Here is a 20,480-nt window from a genome sequence, read left to right as displayed (position 1 = left end):
GACAATCAAAAAGTAAGTATTAGTCGTAATATAAACTTTTCACAATAAAAAAAAATTATAACTAGATATTTTTAAATCACAGTATTTGGTAGGAGTTAGACTTATACAAGTGATACAGCTGAACTATCTTAATTGAATAAGCTACGTAACCAAGTTTTTTTTAACGTTTAGCATTAAAACGATTACTGTTTAAATAAAAGAAATAAAAATACTTGCACAAAAAGAATGCTTTTAAACAAACACAAAAACGTACTTTTGTACCATAAAGTTAAACAAGTTTTTATTTTGCTTTGGTTTTTATATTATTTCGATAAAAAAAGTTTTAATACTGAATAAACTATTACCAATCAAATTTGAACCTTTTCATTCAAACTCTACTTTTTAGCCATAACTAATAACAGTAAATTAGTTATATTTTATTTTCACAGTTTATGATAAACAAAACAATGTTTTACTCTTGTATAAAGATATCAGTTGTTAAAATAAATCTTAGTCAAATTGAATCTTGTGATTTTACTTTTGTTATCGTTTTATTAAATAAATTTTTACAAAAAACAAATCTAGATTTGTAAGAATTTTAGCACCAGCAATCGTTATGTAGTTGATTTGTTTAATGAAAGATAAACTATAAATTTAGTAGTATGTACAACTTTAAACACATACAAAATGTTAATCAGATTATTAACATATTAAGTTTTTTTTCAAAAAATTGTTTTTGATACTTAGCAAAGTTGTAATTTAAAGATTTTTTTAAGTTTTAAATAGGAATAGGCTTTGTATTGCCTTCTGTTCAGTAAAATTTTTACCCATGACGTATTTTAGATGTAAAGTTAAGCCACTAGTCTGCGTTGTAGAGCGTTACGTTTTATTGTTCATAACAGTGGTCCTCACGGTGATTGAAGTCTATGCACACTTAACAGAGAGAAATAACAAATATTGTTAAAATTAAAGTTGAAAGCATATTGTTTTATAATTGTAAATGATGTTTAGAATTTAATTAAGTATACTACTTAATAGTTCAGTTGTTTTTTGTAATTTTACATTTTAAAGTTACTCGTCTTGTCAACGGTTACCTTTTGATAATTTTTCAAAATAACTTTTTTTTTGCTTAGAAGCTCTGTAAATGGAAGCTAGACAAAACTATCGTCGTCTGAAAAATCAAAAAAGAGAACCTCCAGAGCAAAAGACGACAGCTTCAAGTCGAAAGATTGAAAATAATAATTTTGCCAAAAGAGCGATGTTGAGAACGTAAAAAAAAGATAAAAATAAGTAAACATTACCTTAAACTTCATGATTATGAGATAAACTATTAACAATGATAAAAGTAATTGTCGTGTTATAACATAACTGTATGACAAAAGGTAGATTTAGTTATTACACTAACAACAAGTTAAAAAGTTACAAAAGCCAAGCCAAAAGAAGAGGATCCAGCTGTTCTAAAGTCAATGACTCATTTAACATTTAAATATAAATAAAATTTGAAGTATAATGTTAAATGTGTGCAGATGATTTTAAAAATTTATAAGAGAAATAAGAAATTTTTAAGTAAACATCTCCAATCTTTGAGTATTCTATTTGCAATTCAAAACAAAGTCGTTTTTGTACGTATACATACTTATTAAAGTTTTGTTGGATAAAAAACACTGTGCCTCAGCTAGAGTTATCCAATGCTCCAATAAAGCACAAAAGCTTTTGAATAAAGTTGCAGCAAAGATCAAGAAAGTTCAGACGACGAAAAAAGTTATGATAAGAGTTCTTGCCTTTTGTCAAACTCAGCAATTCAAAATGAAGTAGAGGAAAAACTCGTGCGGAAGCGTTGGATAAAAAGATTGTTCCGTTGAAAGTGTACCTCCATGTGTTTGGCAAACTTATCAAGACCGCGGAAGAAATATGTTATAAATGAAAGAAAACCAGATAAAGACATTGTGAGTTCTAGTGAGAATGAATAAAGTGAACATACATGCTGTGATGATCTATTTTGCTAATCAAAGAATTAAAGAAGCAAAACCGAAAAAAGAGACTTCATCTACTCCAAAGCAAAAACCGCATTTTATAACTGAAGGTATATAATACTTTTAGTTAAAATTTAAGTTAATAACTTTTGAAGAAAGTTTATTTGAAACAAAAAATAATAAAATTATCCTAGAGATTTTAACAGTTGACTGTTTTAACAATCTTTTAGTAGTTTAGTTACAAATTAAAATAAATTGTGATGGTAAACGTATATTAAATAGTAATTTATTATACAAAGAACATAGACTTAGGACTAAGCTACAATTATCCGATGCTCCAATCAAGTTCAGAATATTCTGAAGAAAGTTCAGACGATGAAGAAGGATCAAGAAAACTGTGACTGAGAAAGTCATAACGATCGTTCATTCGAAAGTGTACATCAATGTGTGTGGAAAACTAATCGCGGGAGAAGCATGTTATTTAAGATAGAGAACCGGATAGTGGCGATAAGAATTCTAATGCTGGTGAGATGAATAAATACAAAGTAGAAAATGATGTAGCCAGTTGTGTGAATATAATGACGTATAAAGTAGCTGCGTTGACACAGATGAAGACAGTGATGATCTAGAAAGACGTTTGTTAAAGAAATTCATTGAATGTAAACGCAGAAAGTAGCTTGTAACAATTACTTAGAAAATGGAAGCTGGTACGAAAGCGTTAGTTCATGTAAAAAAAACAGTTATCTTAATGTCAGAATTGTTGAACTAGAAAAAAAACCTCAAGAAAGTCATCAGGCTGACCTGAAAAATATTTTTTTTTAGTTTCAGAAGCGTTAAAGAAAAAAACAAAGCCTCAAAAAGATAATGAGCTTGGAAAGTTCACATATATACTTTTTTTCCAAAAACAATTTTTTTTTACCATAAAGGTATCAAAGTTGCAAAGTCAGCGGGTATATTGCTGGACAGGCTTCTCAAAATGAACAAAAACAAAAGTTTGAATGCTTTTTGCAGACAGCTGTACAATGAACTAAAATTACAGAATTTCAAATCTACTATCCAGGTGGTTCTTAGCACAACTAGGATTATTCAGAAGGTGTTCATGGATGGGTGATTTTTCACCTTTTGGCTTAACGTCATCATTAAAACTTTTTTAGTTTAATTTTTATGATGACGTTAAGCCAATAGGTCAAGAGTCGAGTTTATAGTATGTACTTACTATTAATTTAACTTTTAGTTACTGCAGAATAATTAAATACTTTCTATAAACTAAAGCTTAATTTTCATCGGTTTAGTGCAAACAAGTTTTGTAGAAAAAACTAAATGTAAAAATTTATCATATCATATTAAAGTTTATCTTGAAAAAAAATCAAACTCTGTAAATAGGACGTAAAAATCTGTTTTTGTACCAAAACATCATGCTCGAATAACATTCGCTACATCAAAGTATGAAAAGAAAAGCTCTTACGTTTACCGATAAACCCCTTGAAAATTACTTTTGTTATGATTAAGTTTTTATTATTGACAAATGATTTTATACGTTTTAAACTATAAACATTCATTTATATTTAGTTAATGTAATAATTCAATTGTAATTAAATAGCCACAAAAAACTTAATAAACTAAAAACGACCTATTCAAAACAAGTTTTTTTTGTATAAAAAAAAATCATATACTTTGATGTAAAAGTCAATTTAAGCCGTATTTTTCTTCATAACAAATTTCAGTTATTCATTTTTTCAAAAAGTTGTACAGTTTATGAATTAATTAAAAGATGCTCTAGAGTTAAAAAAGAAGCTGTCTGTTGAAATAAAAACTTAAACTTGTATTCAAAGCTTTCATTATTCATTTATATTTTAAATGAGTAAAACGGCTCTAAAAAAATAAGACACAAAAATAGTTCGATTAAAAGTAGAAAACAATGCATTTAAAAAAGTATGTAAAAAGCTAACAATAAAACCAAAGTTAAAACAAATTATATTATACTACACAAACTTATACTTTGAGTATTCTTTAATACTAAAATCACTGCCGACATATACTTATTAAGCAGAAAAGAAGTCCTTTTATTATATTAAACTAAATTAAAAAGCTATTCTTACCTACCTAAAACTTTTAAAAAAGTAACATAAAGCATTATACACATTACTTCTCTTATATACTAATTGTACAAATTGTAAAAGTTATATTTATATCTAGTTGGTTACTAATACTCCAGTTTAGAGATTGATAATTGTAAGAAATGCAGGCTAGTTAAATTCTCTGCATAAACACAAATTCGGAAAACAAAGCAGCAGCAGCCCTGGACAAATCTGAAAAAGCCACTAATTTTCCTCACTAAATGTTTGCGTATATTTTTAATGCATTCAATCAGTTTGGCTGCAAAGTTTATGGCTTGTAAATGAGGGCCAGCCAGACTTTTATGAGCAACGGACAATGTTCGCTGATAAAAGTTCTTAGCAGGGCCACGTTAAAAGTAAATGTTGTTAGACTTTAGAAAACGTAAAAACAACAGAAAATGTTGACTTTTAGTTTATTTTCAAAGCGATTGTGTTTTTTTACCCGTATTGTGTTTCTGCCGTTGAAACTTTTTACTTATCTTATAATGACTGAAATAACTTTTAAATATCAATTTGTACTAAAAAAGAGCTCGAATTATTAGTTGTAATGGCTTTCCTACCAAAGTCGCTCAAATCTAAAACGCTTAGAAGAATGTTTGTTCAGTTTTCAGACCATCAGTTCGGTCTGATCAGTGTGAGTTTGGGTTGAAATTATTTTCGCCACAATTGTGCTCTCAAATGGTTAAGAAAAACTATTCTTATTTGTTTACAGTTTTAAACTCATTACTAGACTTAAACAAGCTAACTTATAAAAAATAACTTTTTAAATAAAGTGTTACATATTTTATTTTCGTTAAAGGTTATCTTCACATGTCAACCGTTGATTTTGTTTTTTTATTTTAACAAGATATTTTATATAGTTATTATAAAATAATACTTTTTAAATAATTGTGCAAAAAAATAATTATAATAAAGCAAAATAAATTTTCAATTTAATTATGACTACTTGAATAAAAAACTTATTAGACAATACACTTTATTCAAATAAATACTCTCGCACATAAATTTTTAAATTAAAAATAGATTAAGTATCTAAAAAGGCTAGATAAAAAAATCTGTGTAGACTTTACTAGTTTTTGCTAATTATTGTATGTTATTAGAAATATTATTGATATTATTAGAATCAGTATATTAACTACGATTTAAAAAAATAGTTTTTAATAACCAATTAATGCTACAAAAAACTAAAAACAAATTATCAATAACAACACCGAATTTACATTCTCAATCTGTTTCTATTAATTCATATCTTATTTGAATTGTTTCCTTTTAATTAATAATTTCACCACACGACCAACAACAACAGCACCGGAGACAACCTACGACCGGTTTCGTCCTGGTTTTCGACTATGCCTGCCTGATGAGTCTTAATAAGGACGAAACAAGTCGTAAATTGTCTCGGATGCTGTTGTTGTTGATCGTGTGATGAAGTTCATTATTTACTTTTGGTTACAAAATTTTGTTGATTGTGTGTTTGTAACTGTATGATATTTTTTTTTATTTAGCTAAAAAAATTTTTACAACAAATCAAATAGTTACAACCACAATTAAACAGTTAGGAAAAATATCAAAAGTAACCATGTTAGCCCTGTTTTTAAATTTTCACTGAGCTATCAATTGTTTTTTATAACTGATAAATTACACAAAAACGAACTTTAAAGTATTTGCAGTATTTTGATAGTTGCTTTTTCTGCTCACTGTTTTGGCCAATTAAACCTTTTGTAGGATTTATTTCTACATAGTTTCCTGATACTGAGAGAGGGCTACAATTTTTCTAATTTGAGTTTAAGTGGATATAACGTTTTATCCTTAAATTGAAACTTAGTTAGTATAAAATGATCAACGGGTCGTCGTCAAAAATTAATTTAATGTTACTATCCGTTAAGGAGTTGACCTTCTACTGCGATTAGATTATCACATATTTGTCCAGGATACTGTTTTCTCAGATCACTGAGAGTTTCCCAGTCACCTGTACCGCTCGGGTTATCTCTTTCGAATAACTTTGTCCAGTAGACTTTTCAATTTTGTTGTGAAAAAAGTTTTCTATTAAAAGTTTAACATTTGATTCATTTAAATGTTAATTCAATAACCACTATTTTAATACAGTAATCAAGCTAAAAGCATATTTTAAAATATTTGTTATTTAAAAGCTCAACTTATTTGATTTGCACTGAATGTTTTTAGTTTAGAAAAATACGTTGCTTGCTGTACGTTGCCCGACCTTACTACAAAACTAGTTTGAATAACTTCAATTTATAGACCTTATGATAATTAAAAATCAGAAAAATAAGTAAGTTACTTCACTGTTTCCGATTATAGTGTAGAATTTTGGAAGATAATTTTTAGGTTTATTAGGCGGTACTAGAGGAACTTGACCACTTTGACTAGTCTCACCACAACTATGACTTTTTACTTCAAAACTAAGTAACCTTACAACCTTCTGTTTGAGCTTAGGTGGGAAAAAAGTCAAGTAGATACCGTGGATCAACAGCTGTTGTGAGTAAAAACATTCGCTACCATGAAGGTTTATTCGTATGCTATTATTAATAGTATAAAACTTTATTTCGAATTTTTATATTTCTTTATTTTCTCTACGGCCTCTTCTATATTTTTTGCCAATGTTGCTAAGGTTGTAGAACTACTGTAAGTGGTGGACTATTAACATTATAAATAAAACTGCATACGCGATTATACTTGACAGCAATGCATTGTTTTTACCACACTGCTGCGTTACTATGTAAAAAGGTTCGAGCAGTTCATCAAGAAGGCTAATAAGTTTCCATTCATTAGCTGTAAGAACATTTTCGGGTTCAAATTTGTTAATAGCCACGTAGTTCTGAACACTTGTTTTTAATTATTCTAGTCTTTTCAGCATAAAGTAGATTGATTTTCACCATGTTTTAACATCTTGTACAAGTTGCTATTCTTGTTTGTTATACGAAAGTTACCTTTAAGAAAATATTTCATATGTATATATATAGAATAAAGTATTTAAATTTTTAGATTGATATAACTTTAAGAGGCAGCAGTTGTTCAACAAAATTAAAAACTTTTAACAGAAATACTTTATACTATTATATACTACATTTCATCTATACCAGAGCTAAAAAGAAATCTATTTTGTAAAATGAAAAATTAAAAAACAAAAAAATTGTTGAACAACTGCTGCTTCTTAAAGTTATAGTAACCAAATATTAAATGAACTGTATTTGTAGAGTTTTTACATTATTTGATATATTTAAGCGAAAATAAAATATTTAAATTCAAATAGTAAATACTTTTAACAAGTTGAAATGCATCTAAATTTAAATATATGTTTTATAATTAAAAATAAAAATATTTTAATTTTATAAACAAAACTAAATTAAAGAGTCAGAAGAAGAATCTTATCTGCAAGAAACTTAAAATTATAAATTCACTATTTTTACTCTAATGGATGTATGTACCTGTATGTTTACAACAAATGATTGAATTAACTAAAATTTAATTAGTCTATTTCCCTTGACAAATTTTATATATATTAAATATACTATAAATATTTATCTAATTATATAAAACTGAAAGAAGCTGATTACAGAAAACAAAGTCTTTCCAAACTAGCTTGATCCTGCTGGATCCTGATCTAAACAAAAAGCGGATCTAAGCAAAATCTTAGGTCCGGTAGATTACGAGTTAAAGCCTATATAAAAAAAAAAGTAAAATAAAAAAATCTTTATGTTGTTTCATTTTCATTTGTTTGTTTTAGTTGCTTGAGCGTACAGTAGTAACTCATAGCTAATGAGTTAACTTTGAACTTAAGCTATGATAAGAGGCATTATGAGTTTGACAAAAGATGATTTATTTAGGAAAGTTTATTGAGTAGTTTAGACTGTAGCTCAAAACTACCGTATGCTTCTTGATTAATAAATGTACTTGTCTTGTGTTTTTAAAGCATGCCAATATTATTAAATTTTTGGACCATAAAATGCAAGTATAACAAGTTAGTTTATTAGATATTTTAACTTGTTTTAAATCTAAAACTTGCTTTATTTAATTTCAAGTTTTAGTCAAAAATTTAGTGTCTTGTAATGTTTATAATAGTTGACTTCAATATGTATATTTTGCTAGATTTCTTTGTACAACAAGCTAATTGAGCGAAACACTGTTTAAAGATTTTTTTTTGAGAAATGTAAAAAAATACAAACTAGCTAAAATTAAAGTTATGTCACTCTCGACGTTTTACATTCAAGTTCTTAATATGTTAAGTGCTAATATTTATTCTAAGCTATAGTTAAAAAATTTGAATCATTATATAAAACTAATTGATTTGTTATATAAAGTTTAAGTTTAAATAATTTTATTATCAGTCATACACTTCCGTTGTATGACATATTTAAAAACTTCCGTAAGATGACGAAAATCGTGCAGTAGTAGTAAGAGAGTTTTTCATCAGAAAAAGTTATACGAGAGTAACGAAATGTAAAAAGATCTTATGTGAATATAACGATTTATTTTACTTCGAAAAGACAAAAGCTAATCATCAAACAAAAGTGGTTATTTTGAAGAAATTAAGTACTACAGAAAAATTAAGTTTTAAACATTTAAAAAAATGCATTGCTGTTTATCTTGTTACTATGCACATTAGAATTTATTTTGATGATACATATATACAAGAATTGGTTATTATTTTTTAAGTACTTTGATAATAACTTTATTAATATAAAAGTGTTTTTCATAAACTAAAAAGTTTGTTTAGTATATTTTTATACATTGTTTTTATTATTAAATAGGTGTATATAGTTTTATATCTTTTTAAAAACATAATACGAGTAGCTTTTTGTAGTGAAATTAAAACAGCTGTAATAATTAAAATACTTCTTTTTAATGAGTATGAAAAAGTAAAAAGTAAATCAATAACTTAAAGCATATTTTATGTAAAATACAGTTTCTTTTTTGACATAAACAATTAAATTAGGAATAGATGATTTGGATAAGTGAAGTTTTTGTTATAATTAGAAAAAAAGAATATCCATATTTAAGCTGTTTCAACTGCTTTTAAATAAACTTTAAAAACTTTAACAACATTTTGTCTGAAAAAATTTCTAAGCTGTGCGATTAAATGCTAACTTCTATTCTTTTAAACTTTTCTCAAAAAAAAACTTGTTTTTATAAGGAGATAGCAATTTAAACCATTTGAATTTTGTTAATAAATAATAAAATGTTAACAAAAACTAAAATTAAACTTTAGTGCCAAAAACTATTTTGACCTGTGGATAACAACTTATCGCAAAGTTTTACAGCTTGGTCGTACTTTATGATACAAACATGGGAATAAAAAAATCGAAGCTCTCTTCGCAGTATATAGACGATTTGGCAGCTCAAAGCAATTGCAGCAGGGCGGAAGTGAAGAAATTCTACAGCAACTTTCGCAAGAACCAGCCGGACGGCAGACTGACTAAAGATCAGTTCAAGGAACTGTACAGACGCTTCTTCCCCGACGGTGACGCTTCTTCATTCGCTGAGCTTTCTTTTAAGTTAGAAGTTTTTTAAATATAAATGTAAACTAACAAAATTTAAAAAAAAAGCTTCGGTTGACTAAGGTTTAAGTCGAAGTAATCTCAAACATCTTTACAGAAAATACTTAGTTTATGTCGTAGTTTCAATGTTTGAGAAAAGTATTGTTAAATAAAGATCAAAAAAATAAAATTTTAGTAAATAGAGTTAATCCAATACATTAAAGTTATTGAAAAAAAAAATCATAAAAAAAAAAACCTTTCTGAATTTCAATAATCTACATTTTGCATAACAATAGATTTTTAATAAAAAATGATTTAAATGATTTCATTCTAAAACTACACAAAGCTGAAACTTATGAAAAAAAATTAACGACAAAATATAAATTTCAGTTAGGATATTATTGAGTAAAAATTAAAAACTAATTCTAGAAATAAAAAACAAATCTTCAATTTATTAAGCGTTAATTAGTAACTTAAGTAAAACTTACAAAGTATGTTAGTAAAAAGTAAGTTTTAGATTTTCAAGAATCAATGAAACTTATAATAAAGGTGGCTAACTTTGATGTTACTAGTAATAAAACATTATCATAACAGAAATTAAATTTTATTTTTAAAGACAACATACTTACAAAAGTTAATTTTATCTTAACTTCAATGTTTTTGTAGATTAAGTTGTTCATAAAATTAATAGATAAAATCACTAAAATTTTTGTCACGGTTTTATGAGTTAATTTAAGGATATTGTAGTCTAATGATAATTTAGTTGTTTACTTCAATTCTGTTACAAACGCATCCACTTTATTTTAATCATAAACGTAACCAGTTTTATCGATTAAATTACAATAGTATCAAATACATACTTTAAGTTATATAAGTACACGTGTTAATTAAAATGTTAGTAATAAAAGCTGTAGAAATAACTAAAAAAGCTTAGATTGTAGATTAGTTAAAAAATTTCGCCTTATTTAGTTATTGAACCTTAAAATAAAGTTTTATAGAATTAAAAATTGTACAAAACTTATAGTTATATTTTACACTCAGATAGAAGCTATAAACTTTTACTAAAATAAATCTTGGCAGCTGAACGTGAGATTTTGCTGAGAAACTACTAAAAGCACAACATAAGTTTAGAAAATAGGTTTAAAAGCTTTTTGTCATGATTTTTAATACACTTGCTTGAGTTGCTTTTATAGATCCGCTTTGTTTTATCATATTGAAATAAATGTTTTACAATATCTTAGAATATTGATTAAAAAAACTGTTTTGAATACAAAAAACCAAAGTAGTAGTAATTTTTTAATAAATTTTTTACAGCCTTGTTTCAAGCGTGACTACTTATTAATTTTATAACGTGAGAAAAATCGTTGATACTTTTTTAAATACAAGTATTAACAATATACAACTATGAAAAAATAAAATTGCTTTCTAATATTAAAAAGCACTCTAATTTCTTTTTACGTCGTGACAGTATCAACCTTTACTGAAGTTGTTCATAAAAAATTAAAAAGTATGGTGAGAATTTTATATTTACTATTAATAATTCACTAGTATTAAATATTTATTTTAAGAGTTTAATGAAAACTATTTTAACTTTAGAACTTTAGCTTTGTTTTTCTAGAATTATAGCCTTACTATGAATAATTTATGTAGTTTTTTATTTAATATATACTGTTTGGTTATATGACAATTCAAATTCGGACAATTCAAATTGCAACAATTTAAATTCTTAAAAAAGTGTTAAAAAGTCCACAACTCAAAAAGTTTTACATGTTTGAAAAAAAATAAAAAATGCAGTTGTAGGTCTTATTTTGACTATGAAAGTAAACAAAAAAAGTATTTATTTAAGGAGAATACTAAAAACTACTACTTTTTAAAAATCATTTTAACTATACTTAAAATAAATGTTTATAGTTTTGCGAAAATAAAAGAAAAACTTGTAGGTTTCGATTAGACCTACAAACGCTTCTGTTTTTCAAAAAAGTTTTGCTTTTTAAGCTGTGGCTTTATAAGCATTATTTTTACTTTGAATTGTTGGAATTAGAATTGCCCGAATTTGAGTAGTCGTGCATCCATACTGTTTTACAGTTTTCTATTGCACACACATGTGCCAAGTACCCATATCATTTTCGTGAAAAATAGTGAAAAATACAGAGCTAATTTTTATAACAAAGGATGTTTATAAAAATAGATTCTATATATATTTTTTGTAGAAATTATTCACAGTTTTTGTTTTTATGAACTATTTAAACAAAGGCGTCGGAAACTAAAGTAGTTTGAATAATGATACTTAAAGTAGTATATCTATGAAAAAAAAACTAGTATTTATATGGATTTAAAACGACTAAAATGTACAACTTATAAAACATTTTGTTTTGCTAGAAATACTTTTTAAATTATTATATACTAAAATAAATCCTTATTGTTTGTATTGTTCTATTAAAGAGTATTTTTATTGTAGAACGATACTTTTTTTACTACTTTAAGTTTTTTAACTTTACCTCAAAAAAAATCTGACTAAATGTTCAAAAAAGTATGGCTATAAAGAAGAAATACGAGTTTAATTCCTTTTTTTTACATTTGTATGTATTATTAATTAATTATTTAGAGTTTATTCTAAATTCTTGCTAAATTATTATACAAATACTAAGTAAAAACAATTTAAACACTAAACCTCAACAAAAGATTAAATGTTTTCATTAAATTTTTTAAAGACTTTTTGTTTATTAAAATCTCAAACTTTGTTAAGCAGAAGAAGTTTTAAGAAATCTAATTATTTTTTAACATTAGTTTTTTTTCATATATAGTTTATTTTGGTATAAGATACTAAACATATAAAAAAAGTATATAACGAACTCTATTACAAAAAAGGTTGTATTAATATTTTATGACATACTGAACAAACCCGTTAGCCTTTACGCGTCAAAAAAGTTGACAACTGACATGCGACTGACAAACAAAAAAATACCTAACTTTGTGATATGTTCAGAACATTGTATCACAAAATGTAAAAACAACTTTTGTATACTATTTGTTATACTTTGTTAGACGGATACGTTTTTCTTAAAAAAAAAAGCAAAGTTATATAGAATAATTTTGAGTTCAGTAGTATTTTAATTATGTATACAGAGTAAATTTATGTTGAAAGAAAATATGAGTAAAAGCATAACATAAAAAAAAACAACAAACCAATAATAGTTGATAATCAAGGTTCAAAAGATTATATTTTGTCTAAATTTAACTGAGAAGTGTAAGACAACTACTGAAGTTAATTTTGGATTTAAATAGAAAGTTTTATAAAAAGAAAACTATAATAAAAAACGATCGAGCTTTCACTAAGTCTCTGGCAGACCTTTATCAAAACAAATTATCACTGCTTTCGTCTTGCATTAAGTTTTTGTAAAGCTTCGCAATCGATTTTTAACATAATGCTATAAAAATTTATATTTAAAAGATTTTATTAAAAAGGTAAGTAAATTTGTTGAAAAGTTAAAAGTTTTAAACAATTTAGCTTTATTTTTGAATAACTTTTGCAACTAAGTATTTAAAATTTTATTTTGTATTAAAAAATTTCATTTCAAAAATGAAGCATTTTGTTAACTTTTAATATGTATTTTCTTTTTGTCTAAAACTTTTATTCTTATACTAATAAACAATAAGTGATAAAAACAAACATGTTATTTTAAAGTTATAATAACTTAAATAAACATAAAACATTAAAAAAAAAGTAAAACTATCTAAAAACGCTTAATAAAGTTTTTAAAGCTAGCATCAGTCTTAAAAACAAAACAAAAAAACTTCTAGATATAAATAGATCTCTTATTTTTAAAGTTAAACTTACTAAAACGACCGTACTTAAAGCGGATGACATAAATGATTGATTATATTCAGTAGGTTGCAGTGTTTGTATAGTAGAATTTTCAAAATAAAGAAATTACTATAAATTAGTATATAGTAGTAACTACATAGTATACGCTTTCTGATTTTTTTAAAATAAGTGTATAGACTGAAACAAAAAGAAAATCAGTATTAAAGTTTGTCATTTAGCATAGTTTTTGCAAAATAAAAGTTTCAAATTGTTCTAATATTTCTACTAAAAAGTTTGTTTAACAGCTGTTTCAGTTTTAATTGATTTAAGAAAAGTTAAGTCTTTTTGAAAAAAAGTTGTTTAAAAATATTATACTACTTACTTAAAATAATAATAATAAGTACTGTAAAATTATTTTTGGTTCAAAACTTAATATGCAGTTAAACATAATATACGTTTTTCATAACATTAAACAGTTAACTAAACGATAAATGATAACGGTAAAATGTCTAGATTTAAAATAGTTTTGTTAACTGTATTTTAAAAAATTATAAAAGTTTTAATTATTATTGTATACAGGAACAGTAGTCGTAATTAATATACAACATAAAGTCCTATAAATATAAGTAGGTAAACATATTTCTAATAGTTTTGGACAGAAATAAATAAAACTGATAAACATATAACTTACTGTTATGTTAAATTTATTGTTCTAGAACTTTCGACAAAGACGGGAACGGAACTCTTGACTTTGGTGAGTTTATGCTTGCCCTCTCAATAACGACATCACGCGGAAGTTTCGAGCAAAAACTCAGGTGGGCTTACAGCATGTACGACCAAGATGGTGACGGGTTTATTACCAGGAAAGAAATGAAAGAAATCATGGACGTTAGTTGAAAAATTGTTTTTACACTTTTGTGAACTTTTGTAATGGAGCAAAGTTTAATTGCAGTGCTGGTTTTTTTTTACTTAAATATTAATTATTTAGCATTTGTTTTTAAAAACAATTTTACATATATCAGGTTTGGTTTAATCTTTTTTTTACAAAATGTTTAGTTAACAACAAGAAAAATACAAACCTAAAATTTTGAATTTGTTTTATAGACTTAAAATAACTAATGGTTAAAGTATTTTATGTTTGGTACTAATTTACTTTTTGAATAAAAATAGAGACACTTTGCTAACATCTACTGTAATTATTGTTTTTATCGTGGTATAAAATTGGTTTAGATCGTAAAAAGTTTCGTTATATAAGAGTTGAAACTTTTTGTGTAAAATATGGAGTATTAAAGTAAAAAAAAAAACTTTAATTCGCATTAAATAATTCTTTTTTTAATACATTAAAGTTAAAAACTTGCACATTTTCTAATCAACTTTATTGTTAGCTTATTTATTAATTAATATCTTTTAAAGCTTAGTATCAAATAGTTTTTAATAAAAAAATATGTATTAGTAGAAAATAAAATTAGCCTGCGTAAATAAATTATCTATTTTTTCTATTTTGATTTATTTATCTAAAGCTAGAAAATAGAAATTATGTTTGTGCATATAGATTTCATAAATAAATGAAGAACAAATAGTTTAATAAATCACTACAAAATTTTATTCTAAGCTATCTCAAGAAGCGAAAGACACTTGTAGTTTTTCAATAAAATGTCTCTGTTTTAATACTATAAGGTATTAAAGTTAACCCTTTAAAATCGAATTATAGGATACTTTTTTATTAATAATATAAAAAAAGTGTTTGTTTAAATTTCTCTTTTTTTTTCTGTAAATAATGACAAACTAAAAATTTAATTTTCTATTTGTTTTTAAAACTTGAAAAAGATGTTCATACAAATTAAAGTGCTCTTTTTAAATCTGATACCATAATCAATACAGTTTTGCTAGTTTTTTACAAGCTTTTGTTTAGAACCACTAAAATTTCCCACCAAACAAAAGTTTTTGGCACGTTTGAACTTTTCTAAAGTTCACGGCACAGTAAAGTATAACTGGCATTTGTTCTGTAAAATCAAAGTGATGTTAATACTTTTTGACAGTTTTTTATTAAACGTTTGAATAATTTGAAAAGCAACGTTATAAGCAAGGTTCACTTGAAACTATTTTAAATATTACGCTTACTAACTAATACTTACAAAAAGTTTTAAACGACCAAAAGCTGTAGTACAAGATAACTGGAAAAAACGGCTCAGTTTAGCACAATCCGATTTATGTAACAATAAATACTATCTATTATTTAACTTACTTAACAAAAATAAGTTTATTTATATGTATACTTTTCAAAGCTTTAAAATATGAACTATGAAATTTTGTTAAAACCTAATTTTTTTTAAATTTATTTTGATCTTAAAAGCAATGCTTATTCGCATTGAATTTTTAATACAAAAAAAAAATAAAATAATTATTGATAGCAATCAAAACTTATACATTTTTTTGAAGCTTTTAACTTTATAGGTTAAACTTAAACTTAAACCTAATATTAAATAAAAAGGAAAACTTATAACTGTTACTTTTTTTTTTAAGTACTGAAAGTTCCTATGTTCTGTTATTATGATAAAACTTTACTTTCTTTATTGATAATAATCGCTAACTTGGTAACAAACTCAGACACACATAAAATTAGTATCATTACAACCCTTGGTTCAAACAACCATTATTATTCTGTACTTTAAGGACAAAGTCTCCGAGGAAAAAAATAATCAAAGTTTTAATGGGTAGCACATCACATAAAATAACCTAAAATGCTTATTTTTCAAACAGTCGGTGTACCAGATGGTGGGGGAGGGCAACATGTTCGACCTGATGGGCGATTGCTTGACGGCAGAGGAGAGGGTGTCCATCATTTTTGGCCAGATGGACAAGGACGGTAACGAGAAAATTTCGACCCAGGAGTTTTTCGAGGGCATCAAGAAAGACCCTGAGCTGCTGAAGTTGATGCCCATGGGAAAGTACAATTTTGACGAGGAAAGCATACCCACGTAGCTGAAGAAAAGATGATTGTAAAAAGAATTGTGCGTTTCAAAACTTTTTGTGTTTGAAAATGGGTTTGTAAATTTTATTAGTAATGATCTTCAAAAGTTATTTTATTTGTTATTTAAATAAGTTTTAAATTTTTATTGCTTTCATATCTTTACGAACGAAAAAAGTATTAAAAAGTTTATGTAATAATTTTGATCTTAAAAACTACAATTTTAATTTACTAAGTTTTTGTAAATTAAAGTTAGCTTTATTTTATAAAAAAAAAAAAAAATTTATATTAATCTTATTGTTATAACAACACTTATGTTTTGACGATAAATAAACGCAATATTTGAATAATTCTAATAAGTTATATTGTTTTAAAATTTTTACCATTTCAGAGATATACTTTTTATTGACGTTTAATTTTGGTGTTCTACTGTTATATAAATCTTTTTTATTCTCAAATTTATAAAATAAAATTACTAAAAGTCTAGGTCGAACTATTAGACGATGTAAAAATTATCTGTTTGATTTTTTTACTGTTTATGTGCGTTAAAATGCACATCAATAAAAACAAAGTTCACGAAAATTATGATAAATAAACTTAGTCGTTAAAAGAATAGTTTTAGTTTTTATATAACATATATCGTTCATGTATTGAGTACTAATTTTAACTTATGGTTAAAAACATAAGTTAGTTTTAGTTAGTAAACAACATCTTAGAAGTTTAAAATATATGTTAACGAGCTTTAATAATTAATATAAAACTGTTTGTTTAAGTATGAGTTCTGCTAATAATAATATATAAGCTTATTCTACAGGAAAAGATATTTTTGGTGTAAACATAAAAAACTCAATTTTATTTTAATTTTATTGACGCTTAGCAATTCAAAAGTTTTACTGTTTCTGTAACTAAAACATTGTCTTTGAGCGTTGGTTGATAAACATAATGATGTTGAAGTTTAACACTATTTGTAAAACAAAACTTCATCATAGCAGATGTCCACACGCTCTACAGTTTTAGACTTAGTTTTAATCCTCACTATTTAAAGCACACTATACAAGCTTAAGTTTTCTTAAACAGGCTTGATCCAATTTGTGGAAACAAAGTATGCTGTTTATACTTTTTCACGTATGTATAAAAAAATAGTATTTTATATAAAAGTTTATTAACAATCGTATTTAATTTAAAGCTTTAGGTATGTAATTAATTAGTAAAAACGTTAACCACTTTTTAGTGAGTAATTTGCAAATGAAAAACTTATAGTAAAGCTTTTTTATAGAATTCAAGCAACTTCACTAAGGTATTTAGTTTAAAACAAAACGATATGATACTAATAAAAAAGTTAGCATTTAACAAAAGTGAATTTTTAAATGCAAAAGAAAGTTTTAAAGCTAACGGACAGCAAACTATTAAATATTTTTTTTTACGTTTTTTGTACTTAAAATAAAAGTCGGTATTAATTTATCAACTATAAAAGCTAATTTAGATGTAACAAAACAAATATAACGCTTGAAAAGTTAGTACAGAAACAAAACGAGTATTGCAAATTTAATACTTTAGTAGTAACTTTTAAATATATTCTTAAAGCAATACTTGTAAGATTAAGTCAAAATAGAATTTAAAAAGACTAAATAATAAAAAATTAACTACTTTATTTTTTTAACTTAAAATTGCTCAAATTCAAAATTGTTTACAGTTTGAACTGATATAGCAATGGCTTAAAAACGTTTTAGGGAAATTGAAGTATACATTCTATTTAAACTGTTTTAAACAAGTTAAGAGCTCAATTTTAATTTTGTTGATTAATGTTTACTACCTTATATAACAGCTTTGCTAGTACAGAGCAACAAAATGAAAACAGTACACTTTTACTAGATAAATTACATGGATAAAAACCTAGAAAAATTTAAAGTTGAAAAAAAAACATAAGTCTATGTATTTTCTAAGGTTTATGTGTGACAGCATTGAAAATACAAAGTTTTCTAATAACTATTGTGCTAAAACTGTACTTCCTGCAATTGAAGATGTTAAAAATTATATTCTTTATAGTTTCTTTATTTTTGCAAATTTATGATTTTACAAATCTTAAAATTCAATTTAAATTGAACACCTCTTTTTTAAAGTTATTAAACTTTAATATAGGTAAACAACAAAATACAAGCTGTTTAATTAATGAAATACAGTTAATCAATGAAATAAAAATTGCAATCAAAGATTACAAAAAAGAAAATCATCTCTATTAAACACAGTATTAACAATAACAACAAATCGAATAATCTTAATGCTTTAATGTTATTATGTTTTATATAAACTAATTTTTTTAGGTCCTCTTTTTATAACGTATTTCTTGTCTGTGCGTTTTAACAAAAATTTATGAGCTATAAGCTTAATGTTTAATAGTTTTGTAAAATTTGAAAAACGTTTAGTATATAATATAACAATAAAAGTTAATTTTGAATATAAATATACAGTTATTATTAGTTTTTAATCGAAAAATGAAAAGCGCTCAAAAAGTTTGGTCTAAGGACCTTTTGCACAAAAAGCCTTTCAGCTATCGAGTCGCACGCAATAACGTTTTGTCCAATATATATGTATACCATTAAACTTAACATTTACTTAGCTAAAAACTATACTTAAATTTATACCTGAGTTTTAGAAATAATCAATTCTTGTAAAAGTGTATTGTAGTACAATCAATAATTTCTTGTAGAAATATTATTGTTCATATTGAACGACAAACAAAAGCGTTCAAAATATTTGGTCCAAGGACCTGGCGTACAAAAAACCTTTCGGTTAAAAAAACTCTATTCAAAAAAATAGATACACTTTACATGTTGTATTTTAAAGTTTTAAATGAACTGTGTCAAATTTTTTTATTTATTTATAGTTTAAACTACGGGTAGGGGAAATTTTGAGTCGGTGCACTACAATTCTAAAAAGTCTTCTGTGGGTCGGACTTATTGAAAAATCTTACAGAGCTGTTTAATGAAGAATGTTCTAACTAGTTTTATCTTAAAAAATTCTAACTGAAAAGTATCGTTTAGCCCTACTGGGCTCAACAATTATAATTTTAACCTGAAATTTTTAATTTTGAGGCTAAAAGATACTATTATAATTAAAAAAAACAGACTTTAAACAAGTTTAAAACTGTAGTTGTTTAAGTTAGAACTAAAGTTATTAAGTTATTACAAGAATATAATAAAACTGAATTAACTTTTTAGAAGTTAGACTATACTAAACTAGTCTTATAAAAACAGTAATTAATTTTTTAAATACTTTGACAGTGTTCAACATGTTTTAATAAACCGAAGTTTTACTTAAACAATAATTTATTGATTTAAAACAGTTAAAATAAAAACAAAATAATTTTTTTAGTAGAACTTTTACATTGTTACTTTTAATCAATAAAAATATATTTGGTAAGAAACTGTACTTTTTTAAGTAAACATCTTTCAATTTACATTTCAAGTCTGTTTTTTAAACAATGAAACGAACTCTGGCAAAACAAATTTTTCTCCCTTTCTTTTCTTGTGAACCCACGTTATCAGAGTCACTACACCGGCAATTATGACGACAAAAGCCCAAAAAGCGAACAGCCAGTACAGCAGCGCCTGCCACAAACCGACGACGAAGAACAACTCGAGTTTGTCGAGGAATGAGTTGTGCTCCTCCTCGCTCACCGCTCTCTCGATGAACTTCAAAATTTCCTCGTTTCGCATTTTGCCAGCCATCAGTATTTCCCGCTGCACGGCCACCAAAGCCTGCTGCGATTGGTGGAGCAAGTCGTAGCCCTCTGGCAGCTGAGCGTCCGCCAGCATCTTCAAAGTGACGTCGGCCGTCAGCACCTGTTAAAAAAATTGTGTATACAAAACCTTACTTATGTAACAATGCGTAGAAACACAGAATGAAAAATAAACTTCTTCAACTTTAATATATAACCAAGGCTACCAAGTTCTAGAAAAAAAAGTTTATTGCTTGCTTTGGTGACTTTATTACTCATTTAAAAAACTACTTCACCTGGTTTTTAAGGTCGAGCTTGTGAGAAGTGAGGGAAAGAGTTTCAATCTTGGGCTTGCTGTGGTACAACTCACCATTTTTAAACATGTAAGTCCTGTCCCTGATCTTAAATACGTAGCTCGCGTTCAC

General features: G+C 25.8%; 1 protein-coding gene across 1 annotated transcript; it reads left to right on the top strand.

Annotated features, from left to right (window-relative positions):
• Positions 1-9,354: 9,354 nt before the first annotated feature.
• LOC145836078 (visinin-like protein 1) lies at positions 9,355-16,515 on the top strand. The gene is made up of 3 exons (XM_082943877.1): positions 9,355-9,582; positions 14,086-14,257; positions 16,130-16,515. The coding sequence occupies exons 1-3, from the start codon at positions 9,374-9,376 to the stop codon at positions 16,349-16,351; spliced, it is 603 nt and encodes a 200-aa protein (XP_082800003.1). The 5' UTR covers positions 9,355-9,373; the 3' UTR covers positions 16,352-16,515.
• The last annotated feature ends 3,965 nt before the right edge of the window (positions 16,516-20,480 follow it).

Source organism: Thalia democratica, chromosome 5 (genome assembly GCF_965202585.1).
Source record: "Thalia democratica chromosome 5, ktThaDemo2.hap1.1, whole genome shotgun sequence".
NCBI lineage: Eukaryota > Metazoa > Chordata > Thaliacea > Salpida > Salpidae > Thalia > Thalia democratica.
Note: the sequence above shows the minus strand (reverse complement) of the source record. Positions and strands in the feature narration are given on the sequence as shown.

What these genes read in the sequence shown, in the direction of transcription:
- LOC145836078 (XM_082943877.1), top strand. Translation starts at nt 9,374, where the DNA reads ATGGGAATAAAAAAATCGAAGCTCTCTTCGCAGTATATAGACGATTTG. An exon ending in TTCGCTGAGCTTTCTTTTAA is followed by an intron (nt 9,583 to 14,085) that starts GTTAGAAGTTTT and finishes TTATTGTTCTAG; the next exon opens with AACTTTCGACAAAGACGGGA. An exon ending in AAATGAAAGAAATCATGGAC is followed by an intron (nt 14,258 to 16,129) that starts GTTAGTTGAAAA and finishes TTTTTCAAACAG; the next exon opens with TCGGTGTACCAGATGGTGGG.